This window comes from Sinocyclocheilus rhinocerous, unplaced genomic scaffold (genome assembly GCF_001515625.1).
Source record: "Sinocyclocheilus rhinocerous isolate Xijiao unplaced genomic scaffold, SAMN03320098_v1.1 scaffold140, whole genome shotgun sequence".
In the NCBI taxonomy this organism is placed as follows: domain Eukaryota; kingdom Metazoa; phylum Chordata; class Actinopteri; order Cypriniformes; family Cyprinidae; genus Sinocyclocheilus; species Sinocyclocheilus rhinocerous.
Window position 1 is genome coordinate 4,068,238 of NW_015642053.1, and position 21,461 is coordinate 4,089,698.

Sequence of the window (21,461 nt, forward strand, 5' to 3'; positions counted from 1 at the left end):
TATAATAAATTATAAGAAATGTTTTATGAGCATTTAATCAGATTTTAACATTTTGCATTACATTTACATTTTAATTGTTACAGTATTTTTGTTTTTACTGTATTTTTGATCAAATAAATGCAGCTTTGGTAAGGATAAGAAACTTCTTTCACCAAAAAATTAAACTTCTGTCATCATTTAGCTACCCTTACTTTTTTTCTGTTGAATATAAAAGGATATTTTGAGAAGATAATCAGTGGTAACCAAAACTGTTTGTGGTTACCAACATTCTTCAAATGATCTTTTAATTGTTTAATTTCTACAGAAGAAAGTCAGTTATACTGGTTTGGAACAACATGAGGGTAAGTAAATGATGACAGAAGTTTCATTTTTGCTCAGACTGTCCCTGTAGAAGTGTGTTTGAGAGAATAAATTCCAGATTGTAGCAACAATCAGACAGAAGAATGATCACGTAATTGGTCCACATAGTCTGATTAGTTGTGTATGGTCTTACACAAAAGTTGAGAACATAACTTTTTGAAGCATGCAGGATGACAAGCCTGTCAAGCCTGTCTTGGACTTAAATGTTATGTTCCAAGTTTTTTATATTCCCGTTTAATAACTTACAACTTTATGGCTGACATTCCTCTCAGAACAGCTGTCTGACTTATGAAACTCACTGACATTCACTTAAGAATCACCATTCTGTTTCATCTTTGAAAAAATCCAGCATATATCACCTTAATGCTTCAAGAGCAAGCTGGGGGACGGTTTTGTCACCTATAGATAGTTGCATCTGAAACTAATTTTAAGAAGTGACAGCGTTCCTTCTGGAAGGCTGATTTAATGGAAAGAAGGACTGATGCTCATAGTAGTTGATTTACAGATCAGCACTACTCAGTGTCTGAAAGTTAAAGTGAAAAGTGACGTGACATGTGGCCAAGTATGGTGACCCATACTCGGAATTAGTGCTCTGCATTTATCCCATCCAAAGTGCACACACACAGCAGTGAACACACACACACCGTGAACACACACCCGGAGCAGTGGGCAGCCATTTTTTGCTGCAGCGCCCGGGGAGCAGTTGGGGGTTCGGTGCCTTGCTCAAGGGCACCTCAGTCGTGGTATTGAAGGTGGGAGAGAGCGCTGTACATTCACTCCCCCCACCTACAATCCCTGCCGGTACGAGACTCGAACCCGCAACCTTTTTGGGTTACGAGTCCGACTCTCTAACCATTAGACCACGACTTCCCCATGATCTTTCAAGCAAAAATACAGGAAATGTGTGAAACTATGTTGCTTCCATGTCACATCTGAATTGATTAAAACCTTATAAAGACATCTTTCGAGTTGATGGGGAGTGAAAGAGATGTTTACAATGCCATATTGTGATTCACACAAACAGCTGTTCTCTGAGAGATGCCTGTGGCAGCATTCAGTCATTTAACAGCCCAGGAGTTAAGAAAACAATCCAGACATTTCTTTGTCTTTGAAACAATGCTTTAAGAGACCTTGAGAAAGAAAAAACTTACTGTACCTTAGGATCTTCCTGGTCGAAAATTGGGAATTTATTGTTTAGTCTTCAGCTTTTAAACCTTTAGGCCTAGTTCTGGTAAAGGATAACACGTTCTTTTATGTAACTAAGAAGCGTAGATTTCAAATACTTGTAGACGTCTTAAAAACAATTGAGCTTAATCAGAGTGCATGCTTATTAAAGCAATGACACACTTAGAAAGGAGGTATTAATTTAGTGCAATTAAAGTGACTGATGATTCATGTAGCAAAGTACTTCAAAGTAGCCCTCTTATTGTAAAAGTGAATGTGCGCCGTTCTTTCGTGATGTTCTTTAAATGGAAACTTTCAACCATTAACATGCCAGAGAATTGCATGGTGTGGTTCATGATGATGTAAAATGTGGTGATTAACAGTAGGGTTTTGATCTGAACAGATAACTTGCTGATTGATTACCAGTTCACCTTCAGTCTGCTTCAAGAAGATGACCAGCACTACACTGCCATTAACTTCATGGCCACTCCTGAACAGGTCAGTCGCAGTCTACTTATCTGAGGACAGAAGCAACTGAATGGTTTGACCAGATTTTGATTATCATAGAGAAGTCTTCTGATTGTCAGTTAGATTATGTACATTTCATAAATGGCATAGTTCATTCTAAAAATGAAAATTTTGTCATTATTTTCTTTCAAAAACCATATAAAAGCTATACTGAAACTTTCTTTTCTCTTTCCACTTTATAGACCAGCAAGAACTTGGACATGTCCATCAATGCATCAAACAATTTCAATCTGAACATCACTTGGTCAGTTGGGTCAACAGGTACTGACTACTCTTTTCCTCTGTTGAATATTTACCCTTGTTTTGTTGTATAAAAGTTATTGCTTTTGTACAGTAGTAGTAAACTAATATGTTTGCTGAGCAAATCTTCTTCCTTTTTTGCATTCATAAATTCAACAGCTGGTTGCCACACACTCAAAAAACAGGAGACACATTTCAATATGCAACTTTTAAGAGGCTTTACAGTCTAATAGCTGTCAGCATATTTAAAGCACCACTGTTAAAAATATAATAATTATTTTTTTTAAGTATTCTAATACTTTTATTCTGCAAGAATGTATTAAATTTATCAAATAACAGTAAAGACATTTTTATCATTCCGAACAAATTCTATTTCAAATAATTGCTGTTCTTTTGAACTTAATATTCAAAAAATAGATGCTGCTAAAAATTCAGGTTTACCATCACAGGAGAAAAAGCATTTTAATATAACAAAATAAAACTGTTAAAATTGTAATGATATCTGACAGTATTACTATTTTTACCTGATTTTCTTTATCAAAAAAAAAATCTTACTAACCCTAAAGTTTTGAATGCTGGTGTAAACAAGTCAGCCTTACTAATCAGTTAGGTGTGCCTAGCTGACCGTCGCATGCATTCTCATGTTAGCATAATATCATAATGGGTCTGACACAGAGATGCTAATGCATTGCTTGTTTGACCGCAGTGCGTTCCTGGGTGTGTTGGGTATTTTACAATAGACAGACACTCAAGGACGTCGTTATTATCCTCTATTGTTTATTTCTGTAATCACCTTTTCGTTCAAATAGTCACCAGCCAATTTTTTTTAATGTGACTTTGAAATTCACGCTCCTCTTTAACAGGTTCACTCCTCTCCTTCTCGACCTCCCAGCTCCCCTCAATTAATATTTGGAGTGGTGTCTTTCTGTTTAAAGACACTCTCCCCTGAGAAGGGCTTCTAACAATAGTCTAGCGTGCGGCTCTGAATTCTGGGGCTGCAGCGTCTTCAGGAGCACTGAACGATTTCAATTAAGATAAACATTGCCACGTAGTGGCATTTGGGTTGTCATTTTGTGGGCTTTGTTTCATAGTGCTGGTTTGGAATGACGATTGGTGGGACATAAGTGTTTCACTAGAGAACTTCAGAAAGTTTAAAAAGTCTTGATAAAATAGGACAAAGGCTGCTTTTCTTTTCAGCTCCTCCCAAGTCATTTTTTTTGTTAAATTATGGTTTTATACCATGTTTCTCATGTTTCAAATAGATAATGAAATTCTCACACTGAGAGGTTGTTTTAAAAACTCATTTTCTCCATGAATAAAAACATCAACAAACAGCTAAACCAGTGTATGCAGTCAGCCTTGTTGATTACTGGTGCAATTCACTGGATTTGCATTGCTCTCAGTCGCCCTTATTTAATAGCTCAGAAAGCATTAAGTGGCGGTCACACTACATTTTAAGCATGCATCATTTTTTTCAGACCCCACAATAAATATAGGCAAAGATTTGATGTTTTTGCTCAGGGTTTTGAATAAGTATATGTATGCAGAACCGCCAACATGCAGAGGTCAATCTGTGACCCTTTATGGTCAATGCTTTAATTAAGAGAAGTTATGAGGTGTATCAAATGCCATTTCTGAATGCCTCCTTTATATCTGAATTAATCGATCACATTCTTTAATCTTTACAGCTGGGACCATCTCTGGGGAAGAGATCCCCATCATGTCCAAGACCAACATCAAAGAGTACAGAGACAGTTTCTCTTGTGAGAAATTCAGTTTTCACAGCAATCCCAACATCACCTTCTATGTATACGTCAGCAACTTCTCATGGCCAATCAAAATACAGGTGAGGAAACATTTTGACTGGTTAGTCTTCTACTTGAATGCTCCTTTGTGAAATGGAAATCCACAAAAACAAATGTTTCTAAAAAGATCCAATGCTCCTTGATATGGAAATCAATTATTCAGTTATGCACTGGGATAGGTTTGCATCTTATGGTCCATAAAATTGAATCAGCTCTTAAGTGGCAATGTGTTACGTTGCCAGATGCCTAGATGACGGACATAAAATGACATTGCTGGAGTAATGTGCAGACCGATGTTATCTATCATGGGAAAAACATTTATGTTGAATCTCCACTGGGGTACATTAGTCTTATTATGAAGGATGTTTGCAGTCTTTATTGCCTGCAATCAAACAGAAGGAGAGATATACATGTGATTGCACAGGTAGTTTGGTTTTAGAAGAAAGAAAAATATCTTGTCAAGATGAAACTTCTAGCCTCTATTTATCTGGATCCATTTAAAACTTAAAGTTATCCAAATTGAGTCTTTCATGTGTTCCTTAAAATGGCGACTACACACTACCATTCAAAGATTAGTACTTTTATTTTTTAAATAATGTAATACTTTCATTTCGCAAGAATGCATTAAATTGATCAAAAGTGACAGAAAAGGTATTTATAATGATTTACTTTTCTGGTAAATGCTATTCTTTTCACTTTCTATTTTTCAAAGAACAAAAAAAAAAAAATAATTCTAAAGAAATGTATATGTACAGTATGTGTGTATATATATATATATATATATATATATATTTGTGTGTGTGTGTATAGCCTGGATAATAATTAAAGACATTTTTAGAATTATTTATAAAGGATCATATGATGCTGAATAGTGGAGCAATGAAAATTCAGCATTGCCATCACAGGAATTTATTGCATTTTAAAATATATTAAAATATAAAACGGTTGTTTTCAATTGTAATAATATTTCACAATAATGCTAAATTATTTGGTCAAATAAGTGCAACCTTGATGAGCATAAGATACTTTTTTCAAAAGCATAAAAAAAATCGCGATTTCTTTGATCAATATTGCGATTTCAATTTTAATCACGATTTTGACACACACAGACATGCTTTACAGTCGTCCGCGGTTGAGTATACTTTGAAAGCTGTGAGCGAGACGGAACGGAACGCGGAGAGTGAAGTGTACCCGGGCCTATAGACTCCGTGCGGAAACGATCGCAGCATGACTGCTGCAGATGCACCGCTCCTGGAGCGCACTGCGGGACCGCAGTCGCGTGCAGTGTGAACGCTCTGATCCGTTAACATGGGTGCGGAAAAAATACGCACCACAGACAGAGTGTGTGGACTTGGCGTTACGTTTGTATGCCTGCCCGGTCTGTTCTGTTCTGTTCTCGTGCTCCATTTAGGCGCGCTGCATTCTGATTGGTTCGGATAGCATACTGCGGGAGGTCGGGGGCGCGGAAAATCGCATGACTGCTGCAGATGCACCGCTCCTGGAGCGCACTGCGGGACCGCAGTCGCGTGCAGTGTGAACGCTCTGATCCGTTAACATGGGTGCGGAAAAAATACGCACCACAGACAGAGTGTGTGGACTTGGCGTTACGTTTGTATGCCTGCCCGGTCTGTTCTGTTCTGTTCTCGTGCTCCATTTAGGCGTGCTGCATTCTGATTGGTTCGGATAGCATACTGCGGGAGGTCGGGGGCGCGAAAAATCGTGCTATAAAGCGATTTAGAAATCGCGCAAGCTCAAATCGCGATTTTATGACGATTTCAATTAATTGCACAGCACTATTTGAGACCATTGAGACCTGAGGTTTATGTGTGTGCTAGAAGCTTTAGGAAATGTGCCGCAACAGAGTCTTATCCACCCTGACAGTCCCCTCCATTTCTCTGTCCTCTGAACACTGCTCTGAGCGTGCCGCCCAAGGCTCGATGACATCAGCACTACATTATGTGGTTGTATGGCTGGCTCTAATCAAGACCGTGCGGTAGAACATCCTCAGCTCTGTGATCAGACATAGATGTGATCTGGCACTATGAACTAGCACCTCAGCTGTGACTCTGCTTTTAACAACATAATACTCCAGTGTGAAATGTCATCACTTAGACTTGTTAGACTTGGACACCGTCACAGAGCATATGTAACCTAACCATTCCCTTTCATTGAGCTGTTCTTAGATTCTAAGGAAGTGAAGTAATTCTGAATTCTGGAGCAATATGTATGATGTAGTTGACTCTTTGGAATCAGTTATATTTTGGTTTATTTAAAAAAAAAATTTTTTTTACATTTTATTTTGTTATTATAGTATTCTTTAATATGTAGAATGAGCTTTTTCAGGTTTTTTTTCCAGTTTATTAGGTTTTTTTTTTTAGTTAAAATTGTAATAATTTTAGTAGTTGTCAGTCTAGTTAGTTGTCAAGGTAACATTTTTAATTTTCTTTTAACATTTTTTTAAAGCTTAAATTTTTCAGCTAATATTTATATTTTATTTAATTTCAGTTTTATTTCAATTAACAAAAAATGTTATAATAGTTTTAGTTAACAATGACAACACCGTTTGGGATTGAACAAATTGACCATTGTTAATTTATAGATTTAGATCCGAATAGTGATTCGGATTCTGTCCCACCATATTGTCCAACCAACTTTTCAAAAAATGAATATTTACATACAAAATAATTAGAATCAGTCTGTATGTCCGTAAAGCATAACAAGTCATTGTGTATGACTTTATATAGATATAAAAAATCTTTAGGAAAGGTAGTTTAGCTAACTGTGCTGGTGGTGACACATTACAGTTTTTATTATGCTAGACAAACCATGAATTATTTAGTTCAGAATATTACTTGTACATTAAATAAAAAGAAAATTGTTTTGTAATTTGCAGATAGATAGAAAGAGCAGGCATATTAGTCTGTATGCTTATGTCACTGATAGTTGGTGCACACTGGGTAATGTCTGCTCCCCCTGTCCCCTGATGTCTTTCCCTAAATGACTAGTCTCTGAAGGAAAAAGTAATAACCTTCTATATTGGTAATAAAATATATTACACAAAATATGATAAAAACTTGTAGCAGCCCTTTAGAGGGTTCGATGTTGAACCGGTTTTCTGTGCCTAGTGAAGCTATTTATTAAAAAAATGCACCACAATGAAGGAAGATTTCATCTGGTCGATATCCATATGGTTTATAAAGATAACCACCACAAATCCTCTCAACCTTTCTGTCGTTCATTACCATTCGCCAGCTGTGCACCGAGACACTCAGATAGTGCACGTCATTTGTTGTTGCGACTATCTCCAACAGCGAGAATACACCTAATATTGATCTGCATTCATTCCTCTGTTCCTCTATCACGTATGAGATGAGTTCCTCTGATAAGGTTCATTTATTTACGTTGGTCTCGCAGACCTTCATCTCAGTTGAGCTGTGTTCAAGCAGTAATAGTTTTCAATTAGATTTCCCAAAAGCAGAGTCACTTATTTACCATGGCGATGCATCATTAAATCAAATGGACCCCCGTGACACAGTGAGCTCGCTCTCCTCTGATGTTTATGATCAGAAAGTATGATCAGCATTTATTGGCTTACTGAGAAAATTGGGACTGTGAAACTATGCACATATGAGGACCCCGGCCTCTCTCAGCGAAATCTGAACTTAGTTTGTCTGCATCTGCTTAAACACCACTGTGCAATGTATCGGGCCACAGTTTATGCTACTCTGATTCACACTGCTTTTCAAATTATTATCCAAAAAGTAATAATGGTAATACTTATTATTATTAGTAGTATTACTATTATTATTTTTCAATGTATATTAAATATGAATGTACTGTATTTTATATAAAAATATAAAACAATTTATATACAATTTACAGTGGTGGCCAAAATGATTAGAACACTAGTATTTTCACCAGCTAAAAATTGTTTTAAGTCAGTTATTTCTATCTTTTGCTGTATTGTGTCAGTAGGAAATATCAGTTTACATTTCCAAACATTCATTTTGCCATTAATTGTAATAATCCAGTGAGATTTTTGTTTGCACAAGGAGTCTGACAACAGCCAGAGATCTGATCGATCCATCATCCAGTCTGTCTGGAATGACATGAAGAAAAGAACAAACTGAGACAGACTAAATCCAGAAGAACTGTGGCAATGTCTCCAAGATGCTTTATTATGTAATATATATATATATATTCGTTATCATTATTATTATTATCACCATCATCATCATCATCATAGAAGACTTTAGGTTTGGACACAAATTTCACAGTTAAGGTACAACGCAGAGCTGCTTGATACTCTCACAGTAGTTTCCTATCTCCACTTTATATTTGTGTCTCATTAGGAAAATTTTCCTGACAGTCCTCTCCAGATCTCAGATGCTTTGTTAGTGGTTTTTCAGTCTACAGGATGATGAGCAATTCCAACCGATTTATACAATGATCTAATGAATGATAATTAAAGTAGACATATTATGCCCCTTTTTTACAATATGTAATATAAGCCTCTGGTGTCCCCAGAATGTGTCTGTGAAGTTTCAGCTCAAAATACTCCACACATAATTTATTATATAATTTTGAAAATGCCTATTTTGAGTGGAAGCAGAAACACGCTGTTTTTCGGGCCTGTCTCTTTAAATGCAAATGCATGTGAGTACTAAACTAAGTTCTCATTCACACACAAGTTTACGTTAAAAACATTCATGAGTTACAAAAAAACAGTCGGTTATGTCTGTGAAGGTAAACAGCTGGGAAATAAATCACACGTTTATTTTAGATCTGTGTGGCAGCAGCAATATACAGTAAATAACTCAATAAATACACTGCTCTCTTGTCTCCTCTGGGGCTGGGACTCTAAACAGTGTTCTGTGTTAGGAACAGTTAGGAAGTTTTGCTCAAACTTTCGCCATGTCATTAGAACTGGTACACCGTTGTCGCCTGCGAAAACACAATAATAAGGGGCGGTAATATTATAATGAGATCCCTTTGCCACGTCACCAAGGGAGTGAAATCAGACGCGATTCAAATTCATGTTATTGACAGATGGCGGGTTTTTTTAATAATGTGCATAAAAAAGATAATGAATGTATTGTATTAAAGCTCGAATTTGGAATAGGTTTAAATGAAAATTACTAAAAGTTAGAAACTGCTTGAGTCGCAGCATAATGAATGCGCTGGAGGGTCATGAAGATAATGGTGGTAGACCAACAAGGACAGAACGTCTTGTGTTCTAGCTGTAAGAGACTAGAACCTGTTTTTGTCACTATACAAACCTGTTTGTCATGTGCCATTATGACACACTCATACATGTAAAAATGTATACTGAATTTGTTTTTTAAATACAAATACTAGATATGCAGTACCAAGAATTATTTTATATGTATATGTTCTCATATGATTTACAATGTCTGAATGACCTTATTTAGTAGAGTTAATGCATTGTCCATGTAGTGCTTCTAAAGCATTATTTATGGCACAACAAGGTACAGTCTCACTGAGAGCAATGACTTACCCGAGCACATGTGGGTCTGCTGCACAACTGCTCTTTTCAATCCCAGCATCTTGCTTGCTTGTCTTTGGGGACAAAAATGGTTCAGCCCTAATGGAGTGTTAAAGCTTTCTCCAGCTCTGTCTTTAGCCCTAGTCGTGTTCCTGTGATAACGGCTTAATGAAATGAATGGGCTCTCCAAAGGACCTGCCCCGCTCTGCTATTGTTGCATTATTCATCTGGTGAGTCAGGGTGACTTACAAATTCATACATTTAGAGCATTAATCCATTTATTTTTGCTGGGTATTTATCCAAGTAGTTATTTTCCTTGCCTTACGGGATGCTGGGGAACACACTTTCTTGACACTGTGAACACTTGAACAACTTTTCAAAAGTGTGTTGATGCTTAGTTAATGGCCCTGCAGTATTCACTGCCAAACCCATGATGTCTCATTCAAACAAAGTGTCTTCTGAAACTTGTAATGTAGCTTGTCGTCTGAGTCATAGAGCATATCGATATGAAATCTCTGAATAAAACATCATTGACTGAACCAATTTGAGTGGCCAGAATAATATCTCAGGAGAGGCGTAAGCAGCACAAAACATATTCTGGTCCCACTTTATATTAGTTGTCTTTAACTACTATGTATGTACTGTACATCCAAAAAATTATTGTTAGGTACAGTGTACTCTTTATGTTCATATTGTATTACAAAACATGTTTGCTGCTATTGAGGTAGATTATGATTAAGGTTAGGGACAGGTTTTGTGATATGGTTAGGTTTAAGTGTGGGATTAGGGTTAGGGTCAACAGTGTAATTATAGATGTAACTAAATACATTAATTTACATGCAGATATCTTTTTAAATGTAAGTACAAAAACATGTATTTCTGTGTAAGTGCACTTTATCAAATTATTCATTTAAATGTTAGTACATAGTAGTTGAAGACACTTAATATAAAGTGGATCACATGTTCTCAAGGCCCCGATATACAGTTGTGCTCAAAATTATTCATACCCTTGGTAAATATGATCAAAGAAGGCTGTCAAAATTAATCTGTATCATCAGTCCTTTAGATATTTTATTTTAAAAATTTACTAAAATCTAACCTTTCATTGGAGAATAATAATTTAAAATGGGAGATAAATCTCATTATGAAATAAATGTTTTTCTCTAATACATCATACCCTTTTATCCAATACTTTTCGCAACCTCCTTTTGCCAAGAGAACAGCTCAGAGTCTTCACCTATAATGCCTGAAGAGTTTAGAGAACATCTGACATATGCTGGAGCTTGTTTTTGGATGAGAGCGTATTCTTTTATAGATTTTTTCTTGAAACCCTCCCAAACAACATTGCTTTTTTTGTTGTTGAGGCTTTCTGACCCCAAGACTCAGCTATTTTCTGCAGTTCTCCAGCTGTGATCCTTGGAGTCTTTGGCCACTCAAACTGTCATCCTCACCGTGCATTAGGACAATATAGAGACACGTCCTTTTACTGTATTAGAGAAAAATATTTATTTCATAATGTGATTTTCCCCCACATTCACTTTTATAAAAGGTTATTAAAGGTTAGATTTTTTATTTTTTTTTGAATGAAAGATCAAGTGGATAAACAATGCGGGTTTATTTTCACAGCCTCCTTTGATCATATTTACCAAGGGTATGAATAATTTTGAGCACAACTGTACTTCAAGTGACATCATTTTAAAGCTGTCCTGAAAGGGACAGTAGTTTACTCCAAAAATGAAACTTCTGTCATCATTTACTCACCTCATGTTGTTCCAAACTTGTATGAATAAATATGTGAATAAATGATGAAAATTTTTGGGTGAAATAACCTTTTAATCCCTGTGTGCAAAAATGGAGCCAATTTGAACGTGCAATTACAAACTTTTATCCAACAGTGTCATTATGTCCATTCCTAGCCAGGTTGAGCTACACCTGTGCATTTAAGTCTAATGTAAACCACAATCCCAGAAGGCAGACGTTTGGCATGTGGGTAATGCCTGAGGGATGTCAGCTCAGGTAGCCATGAACAGCCATTATTGCCTCCATTTAGCAATTAGAGGGGACGAGGAAGAAGAAAAAATTATGTACATGATGGCCCCTCAAGCAAAAAAATCTGTTATGACATTATCTCTTGTGAAGACCCTAGCCGCAAGCAAATGTCTTCATCATCTGTTCATGTTAAGAGCTGTTCTTTGGTAACCTGTCACCCCATCATTTATCTCACTTTTGCTTTTGTCCCCTCACAGATCGCCTTCTCTCAGCACAACAGCATTATGGACCTGGTGCAGTTCTTTGTGACATTTTTCAGGTGAGTGCTTGCCGTTTCAAAGGTGTGTGATGTAACATAAGTTGATCGTGACAGCATCTTTCAGCTGTTAAGCTGATGTAGAATCATTTAGTGACAGCTTGCCTGTGTTGGATTCCTCAGCACATGATGTGTCTCATGCCTTTTCTCTTTTGGAGTAATGAGTCAAAAAGAATGCTGAGAGAGCTCTTTAGGCCAAGAGGAAATGAGACCCAATTACATTCAATGTCCTTCAGCTCAGTGTTAATTTCGTCAACGAAGACGAGGACGAAAAATATTCGTTAACGAACATTTTTTCTGTGACTGAGACGTTGACGAGCTAAAACTAATATATGATGATAAAAACTATGACGAAATTTATGCCGCGTCTTCGTTAACAAGACGAGACGGGACTATAATGTTATTTGAGGACTACCGAACATTCAAAATACATCCTATATGCTACTGTCTTGTCCTTCAAAATGTGCGTCCCTGTCATTGGATTGCAATCGGATAAGGGGCGTTCGCATATGTAGTCTCAGTATGCTAGCCGCAGTGGATGGATAGACTACCAAAACACGAACTAGCGATCTGAAACAATGGCCTCAGCACCCGAAGGGTTAGGGATAAGGTGACCAGACGTCCCGTTTTTTTGAGTTCACATGAACAACGGTTAAAGTTAGTCGTTGTCTGGCTACAGAAGAATACCATAATTCCTCCGTTCAATTAGGCCTAAGACATCGAGAGTCACGCAGACCTATAACAACCCAGCCACAACACATAATTGTGAATAACATGCCTTACCTTAGCACAGAATCGACCACAGAGTCCAACGTTTATATTTTTTCTACGAATCTTTGAGTTAACGTACTAAACATGAGTGGAATTTGCACCGCAGCGCCCCCACACCTTGATGCTCATGACAAGAATAGCATTATAGTTATCTTTATTGAAGTGAATTAGGTTTAAATCGACGTCATGCATGAATGAACAATATTTATATTTTACACATAATAATCCATGATGATCACATTACACAAAACTGAAATTGCACGTCAAAATAACACATTGTCAATATTTTTTGAGACCCCCCAAAATTTCACAAATCCCGTTTTCAGGGGAGCCCATGTCTTATTAAGGGGAGCCGAGCTCCCCCTAGCACCCCCGAAGTTCGCACCCTGCAGTCGGTTATGGATTAAGTGAATGTAAACAGGTGGGTGAAAACTGAACGTGTGTCAGTATTACATGCATGCCTTCCGTCTTAAAGGAACAGCATTAATTAAGTACCTATTTGGGTCATTAATGTTAACCAACAAAAGATGTTCAATAAATGTACACATGTTAAGTAAACCTACTGTATCTGAAAAATGAGTTTAATTTGTATCTCTTTCATATTTGTCTTATTGTGCTTCTTTTTCAAAAATTATAAATGATATATATTATCTATATTATACATGAACAACTATTATTTTTATAGTTGCTCCCTTTTCACTACTGTTAAAGGGATAGTTCACCCAAAAATGAAAATTGTCATCATTTATTCAAGTTTTTCCAAATTCAATCCTTGATTCAAATTTCTCATAAGCTTAATTGATTTGGTCTAAAAAGAGAAGAATTAATGACTATTTTTGTTTGAAGACTACATATAAAATAGCTACCAAAATTAATTTTGGTAACTGCAGTTTGACTAAAAGTAATGACTAAAAGTTGACAAAAATGCAATGACTTTGTCGACTAAAACTAGACTAAAACTATGAAAGACTCAAATGACTAAAATGTGACTAAGACTACTAAGCATTTTCGTCTCAAGATAAAGACTAAGACTAAATCAAAAATGCCTGTCAAAATTAGCAGCGCCGCATCTAGTTGGTTCAACTGGATAGGCTAACAAAAGCATTCAAATGCAATCAATGACACATACATCACCATCGCATCTCGTGCGCCACTGATAAGGCTGCCTGACGGCTGACGCAGACCTTAAATTCGAATGCAACGTTTTTGCATTCAAATGCGGATTTTTTTATTTTTATTCGACGAATATTCGAAATTCGAAATTTTTTTTGACAGCCCTATTGCTTAAACTACCGTACATAATGTCATGAGAAAAAGATCCATAGTCATTATTGTAGCAATTCATTAAAGGGATAGTTCCCCCAAATATAATAATTAATTAATTAATTACTAGCCCTCATGTCGTTCCAAACCCATAAGACCTTCGTTCATCTTCGGAACACAAATTAAGATATATTTGGTGAAATCTGAGAGCTTTCTTACCCTGCATAGACAGCAATGCAACTAAGTTCAAAGCCCAGAACAGTAGTAAGAATATCATTAAAATAGTCTGTGACATCAGTGGTTCATCCGCAGTGTTATGAAGCTTTTTGTGAACAAAGAACATTGCTGTTGAACCACTGATGTCACATGGACTGTTTTAACAATGTCCTTTTTTAATGATATTCTTACTACTGTCCTTACTACCTTTCTGGGCCTTGAACGTGGAGAAAGCTCTCAGATTTAATCAAAAGTATCTTAATTTGTGTTCCGAAGATGAACGAAGGGTTTGGAATGACATGAGGGCGAGTAATTAATGACTGAATTTTCATTTTTGGGTGAACTATCCCTTTGAGCATCGCTTACGTAGAAGTCACTTTCAAACCAAGCAGCTTTCTGTTGATAAACGCGGAAAATTTGCGTCACCAATTTTACCCTCACGCAAAACTCCCCATTTTGAGGATTCCTTCTGAAATGACTGGATTTCGCCTGCTAATTATCTCAGAGCGATGGTAAATGTGTCTGTTTATCTTTACTGTATATTCCAAGTCTTTTAAATAAATGTATTACCTAAGTAGTGGGAAATTAAAGTTTATTGAAAATCTTGACATCCAGTCTAGCTTTTTTTGGCACTACATTACATAATGTCCGATTTGGGAAAAAATACTTGTTGAGAGTCAAATAATTTCAAAAATTTTTTTGATTTGGTTTGCAAAACGAGTTTAAACATTGTATTGACTCATGGAGAGAAAGAATTTTAATAATGACTTCAATCGGGGTCTGATTCTCATATAAAGCTATCATATGACTTCAGAATATAATGCACACCACATAATACAATGAACCACATTAATGTTGCATTTGTGTCTTTTTTTTAAACTTGAAAACACCCTTTCAGCACCTTTTTAATTGTAATTGCATACAACCAGCACTTTTCTTGGAAAAAAATACAACCAGCATTTTCTTCAGAATGTCTCCTTCTTAAGCAGCACAGCAGAAATAAATTCATATTGAAATGGAACAACTTGAGGGTGAGTAAGCAATGACAACATTTTTGGTTTTGGCTGCACAAGATTAGACAAAATACAACTGAAAATGAACTGTTGATGTTGTAAACAACTTGCTACCACGCAGTGCTTCATGCAAAACTGCTCTGCCCCCTCATTTGTACGAGGTGTCATTGCCACAAGGTAGATCTGTCATCCTGATTTGTTCATTTCTGTGCAATTTCTTGATTTGTCATTAAATGCACACCTGTTCCCATTATGTCTTATTAGATTTGGTTGTAGAGGGCATCTTTCTCTTTCTGAATGGTCAATCTCTTGGTGCTGATGCACCCTCTGGTGCTTGTCCTGGATTCAGATCATTGTCCTGGATTAGACACCCCCTCTGGAAGCTGGTGTCAAACGCTGATGCACTCCGACACAGGGTCAACTTGTGCTCCAAACAGTCATGTTCTACAGCTCGCTTGTTTCTGACTGCCTGGGCAATCAGTTTAACTAGTTAACTTCAAGCTTGCCTTAGTGTGTGTAGTCATCAACACTTGCAGCACAAGCATGCTTCCATTAATCCGTTACTCTACCGACATTAGAAAATGTTTGTAATAGAAGCTTGGCATTTCCTTCTAGCAGTCTGCTAAATTCAAACGTACCTTCAGAAGCACCTTCAAAAGCATCTGTTCACCAACATCATTTATTCAAATATAAGTGAAGAAAGAACACAGTCTTTTGAGGTGAATGAGAAACTGTCAGGCGTTGAAAACCGTCCTGTCATCTGGGAAGTTCTCATGCTGTTGTGTGTATGATGCTCACGCATCATACAGGAAATTGCCCCAGCTTCAGCGCACCTTCCCTTGACATCTAGAAGCAATAGGTGAGAAGAAGCATACAGTTGATTTCAAATGCTTCAGTGGTTGTGTACTTGCCAGATTACTTGTTTTAACCTTGTGAATTGCTGTGGAAAATGTGCCATGACAAGGTGTGGTACAGCTGTCAAACAGGATAAAGTGTCAAACAATGAGTGTTCATCCATAATAGTGTTCACCCCCACGTACACTACCATTTAATATTTTGAAGTCAGTTATATTAGAATATTAGAATATCTCAGTTATAGTCAGAATATTAGAATGATTTCTGAAGGATCATGTGACACTGAAGACTGGAGTAATGGCTGCTGAAAATTCAGCTTTGCTATCACAGGAATACATTACATTTTAAAATGTATTAAAATAGAAAGCAGTTATTTTAAATCTTAATAGTATTTCAAAACATTGCTGTTTTTACTGTATTTTATGATCAAATAAATGCACCCTAGGTAAATTGCCAACCCCAAACTTAGTGAACCGTTGTGTGTATGTACTGTATCTTTCCCTCAGAAAGTGTTACTTTTTCAAAAAACAAACAAATATTTAGGCATCGTTGTATGGGAAGTAGCAGTAGGCAGGATTTGTGCTGCCAGTCGAGTGTTTTCCTCCAGTGAGCTGTTTCCTGATTTCATCAATGTGATTTGTGCTTTTATCCCACCGAGTCAGATAGCCAAACTCATGACAGCTGGAATCAAGACTAGCCTCAGGCAGATTCTGTTCAATTACCAGTACAGCTAGAGAGATGGTCGCTGACAAGGTATATCTCTCCACACATCTCCCCCTGAATTATGAACCGCTTCTCCGAAATACAACACATTAAAAGTGGAAATAGACCAAAACTGCCACAGATGCTGCCTAACATACAAACCTGTTATATTACTTTCCTTATAATATAATCTTTCCAGTTATTATAATCTAAAAAATGACCCTCTCTGTAAAAAGGGCTCTGCAGGGGGGTGTCAGAAATGTATCACTGATTGAGAACTTGTCAGTGTGCAACCTGAAATTAGAGTGGTTACCATGAGCAATAGCGAAAATGCATTTCCACCCTGTGAATGGCTTTTAACAGTCTCTTTGTTAAATGCAAGATAATGCATTTGGTTCAATTCCTGCAATCCATTTGCTTTTATTTAATATCTAGCGCATGCTGTTCAGTCTTCAGGGTTCGACAAGAGTACCTCCCCTCCCAGGTTTGCTGTAACTGTCTCTTTTTATCCATTCTGCACGTAGATTGCTTCATTCAGATGAGACGGGGACGTGCCTCTTGATGTCTGCGTCTGCGAAATCACCAAAAATGTCCTTCAAATGATTTCAGTTCCCAGACATTTGCTCATTTACATGGAGCTCTGTGAGTCAGCAAACTGTAACGCGGAGTGATTTGACTACGAGTTTGACTAAACATCGATTGTAAGAGGGGTGTCATGCCATACGATCGTCCTTTGGATCCTACTCTCACTGCAATGAGACAGTCAGGGATGCCAGGAACACTAAAAATGGTTGCTCAATTGGCAGAAGATGAAATCATCAGGGGGATGACAGTGACATTTTTGTCTCATATGGTCTTGTTGATGTCAGTGGTCCTTTATGAGACTGAAGAAAACTCATCTGGCCTAAGGGGAATGTGTGTCATCTTCATTGCATCGTTTGTATCTCCTAGTTCCTTTTCTGTTAGCTGTCCATTGCAATCTCTGACTTTTATTTTTTGTATTCTGTTATTAAAGTCTAATGTTAATGTTGCAGAACACATGGACTGCACTAGAAGAAGAAGAAATGCAGATCTTTGGAATAACACCTGCATTTTGCCCTAAAACGTCTGACGTGACTCCTGAAATGGGTCAATACAAGGCTGCTCATCTACCCAATTGCTGCTAATGATCTAAATAACACTTTAGTCCAAAGTTTAATCATCAATTTGTTGCTCTGGATCTTTTCTGCTTCTGCAAATGGGGGAGAAAAGCCTTCTCCAAGTCAGTGGAGTGGTTTGTTTGTTGGATCAGAGCAAACGAGTGTCTAACTTAGATACACCTTTTTTATCATTGTTTAGCAGTTGGCTTTTCCGTTCTTTCTCCCACAGCTCATTCCACACCTTTCATACTGTCTTCTGCTTTGAATGTTCCCTGGATGCCACCTTCATTTTCTCACGTTTACCCAAGCCACCGAATGTACCGCCACACAAGGGGCGAGAACCTTTATTTGCTTTATTTTTCATATTAATTTGGATTCCAGGTGGAACCGCGGAGGGAATTAAGTCCTGTTTACTGCCTGCAATGCACCGGATGAAAGGCTCCGATCTGAAGGGGGATTTCTACCGCACTGCTACTTAATCGAGCCATTCAAGTTTCTCTCTTCCCCATTCGTCTCCAATTTGCCATTATCTTCAAACAAACCCAAGATGGCGTGCGTTTGAAAGCACTAAAAGGATTTCATCATTCTTTTTTTTTTCTCCACGTCTTTTTTTCATCTGTGCGAACCGTGAATTAATTTCACACGCAGATGTTTACGAATGCTCGCATATCTCCGTAAATACAGTCAGCAAAAGCAATTTCCTTACAATTCATGGCTTCACTGTCGGTGCAGTTTTAAGATTTGCCTTTTGAAGCACATCGCCAGACCATAGTCTCAGCCTCAGATGTCACGCCCACGGACCGTTGGCTGAACGTCTGATGCATATGGCACACAAAAGTGGAAACACTTCAGGAGTTTTGAAGTGGTCATCGGATTGGTTGATTTATACAGGATTTCCGGGAGACGTGTGTGTCGCGTTCTTTAACGTTCCGCCTGGAAACAAAGATGCCGTGGCGCCAAACCCACTCACGAAAGAAGAAAGCCGTCGTGTTTACAACTGTGACGATGAGCGCTTATCAGGATCAACTAAACGCTGGATTTTCAAAAGTATGTGAAATATTTCAAGTTCGCGGCATAGAATCTTTAAAATACGTCCGAGAGTTTTACACACCGGTCTGTTATTGTGGCGACATTTCCACTCCCCGAAGCGTGATGCTGAAACTAAAAAAGGACTGTGATTGGTTGTTTGACATGTCGGTCAAACGGCCTCATGGGCGGGCCTTGGCCAATGAATGCTGCCATGAATTCCAGACCTTCAGCCGTCAGTCTGAAGGTCTGGCTACGCGAGACTAGCTAGACCATAACACTTTACTGAAAAAAAATCAGATTTCTCAGCTTGACAACTGGAAGGCCTTCAGCGAGTTTCAGAAATGTGTTGACATTTATCTTTTGTCCATTTACTTTAATCTTTTAAAGTGGGATTATCTTTTATTGCACTGTAAAATCTTTAACAAAATGCAACAAAGCAAGCCAAGTTTTGGCTTGGTTTGACCAAGTTTTGCTTTTCATATTTTTCATCTGTTGAACGGTATAAACATAAATCTGTCACTGAGCCATTCTTGCTCATAGTGCAAAGCTTTTTTTTTTACACTTACTTTAACACTTAAGTGTTGCATTAAAGTAACATGAAGTTGTGTTTTATTAATGGCAATTGTATATTAGTGATTTGAAGGATGGGCAATATGACTCAAATTTTATATTACAGTATGAGTAATTTAATATCACAGTAACAATATGCCATGATATAGATAGTGTTTTTGCTGGGATATTAATGAAATATATTTTAATATTTTAAATAGCAATGTGGTGATGCATGTTTTTAGATTATTCTGTTAGTTATCTTATTTTAATTTTAATTTTGAACCTGGAAGCAAACAAAGTTTATTTATAACAAATAAATAATAAATCTTACACCAATACATCAAACATCAAAGCATCTGTTAAATATCAATTAAAAGGCTCAGATCAGTAAAGCTAACTGCTTGCTCCAACATTAAATTGTAATTGGATAAACCCCTGATAGTTACACAGAAATCTATTATATTATAAATAGTACAGCAAATTCTTTACCAGCTGGCACATTTCTACTGTTGCTTGATATATAGTGCCATACTGCCCATCCCTAGTGATTTGTTGATATATATATCAGAAATTTCTACATCATGTTTAATCTTTCCATCCCTTATTTTCGTCACCCCACAGCTGTTTTCTGTCGCTGTTGCTGGTAGCTGCAGTGGTGTGGAAGATCAAACAGACCTGTTGGGCCTCCAGGCGACGAGAGGTATGTCACAAAACATAAAGCATAAAGCGCTTTCCATCACAAGAATATACAGTAACCATGATAAGGACATTGTATGCTTTGTGGCAGAATCCTTGTAATTTCAAAATAGTCAAGTATCTGCTGATTAATTCAGTTGTTTGACATTGTATCATATACTGTATGACTACACTGTGGTAAATCTGTTCTCCCTTTTCTGTTTTGTGGTTTTTCCTTCACATGGAATTTGATTAGATGCTCTGAGAAGTACATATAAAGCCTTGACAGCCACATGAAACAGCTCTGCAGAGTCCAATGCTTACAAACATGCCCATCTCCCTAATTAGGGACCCTTATGAGCCAATTAGCTCTGACAAGAGTTATCTAATGCAGTTTAGAGCAGACCCAACGATAAGCACAGCAGATGGCTGCACATCGAGGAGAGAGATGCCATACTTCCACTATTTCTCCTGCCTTTCTTCATTTCGTTGTGGCAGAATTACAGGCTATCGAAGGGTCTAGGTTTTGGATAATGAGTTAATTTGCTGCCTGGTAGCACCCAAAAGTTACTATAAGATATCCACGAGAATGATTAGCCAATGTCGTAGTGTCCGTAATGCGTTTATTCCATTTTAATGGACAGAATTGACATTGATAATCAGGGAGGTTGATCTCTTTTGCTTCTGTCCTAATTGATGTATGGAAATAAACAAGAGTTATGATTGCAGCGATCCAAAGCTATATTCATCTAAAGAATTAAATCCAATAATGTGTGATGGGGGCAGATGGGCTTCCACCATTAGCATTCGGCTCACTGCAGAGCTGCACTCCACAGGTTCAGATTATCTGTTTGTTTCTGCCCTCAAGTACTCTCAAAAAAAGCTTTTTATCTTTTAAAGGGGTCATATGATGCAATTTCATTTTTTCCTTTCTCTTTGGAGTGTTACAAGCTCTTGGTGCATAAAGAAGATCTGTAAAGTTGCAAAGACTAAAGTCTCAAATCCAAAGAGATATTCTTTATAAAAGTTAAGAGTCAGCCACACCCCCCTAAAACGGCTCGTTCGAACACGCCCCCACATATCTACCTAACTGTGTGGGAAGATTTGCATAACGCCACACAAATGTTCACGCAAAGAAAGAAGGAGTAACTTTTATTCTCGCTGTAATATAAAATAATGTGTTTTTTTTATTTTAAACCGCATAAACACATTTCATTACACCAAATACACAAAATAATGTTATTTTTAGCAGCATCATATGACCCCTTTAATTTAAAATGATTGAAAAGTTTGAGGAGGCACTCCAGAAAAATAATTGCTTCTGAAAATTTATTTTCT

At 37.3% G+C, this 21,461-nt stretch overlaps 1 protein-coding gene across 2 annotated transcripts in view; it reads left to right on the forward strand.

The window, feature by feature from the left end:
* The window catches only part of LOC107755548 (attractin-like protein 1), a 98,863-nt gene that overhangs the window by 47,314 nt on the left and 30,088 nt on the right, over positions 1 to 21,461 (forward strand). For both annotated transcript variants that reach the window (XM_016572417.1, XM_016572418.1), the window contains 5 exons: positions 1,928 to 2,022; positions 2,235 to 2,313; positions 3,981 to 4,138; positions 11,850 to 11,911; positions 20,070 to 20,148. In XM_016572417.1, coding sequence (XP_016427903.1) covers positions 1,928 to 2,022; positions 2,235 to 2,313; positions 3,981 to 4,138; positions 11,850 to 11,911; positions 20,070 to 20,148 — 473 coding nt within the window. The remainder of the gene's footprint in view (positions 1 to 1,927; positions 2,023 to 2,234; positions 2,314 to 3,980; positions 4,139 to 11,849; positions 11,912 to 20,069; positions 20,149 to 21,461) is intronic.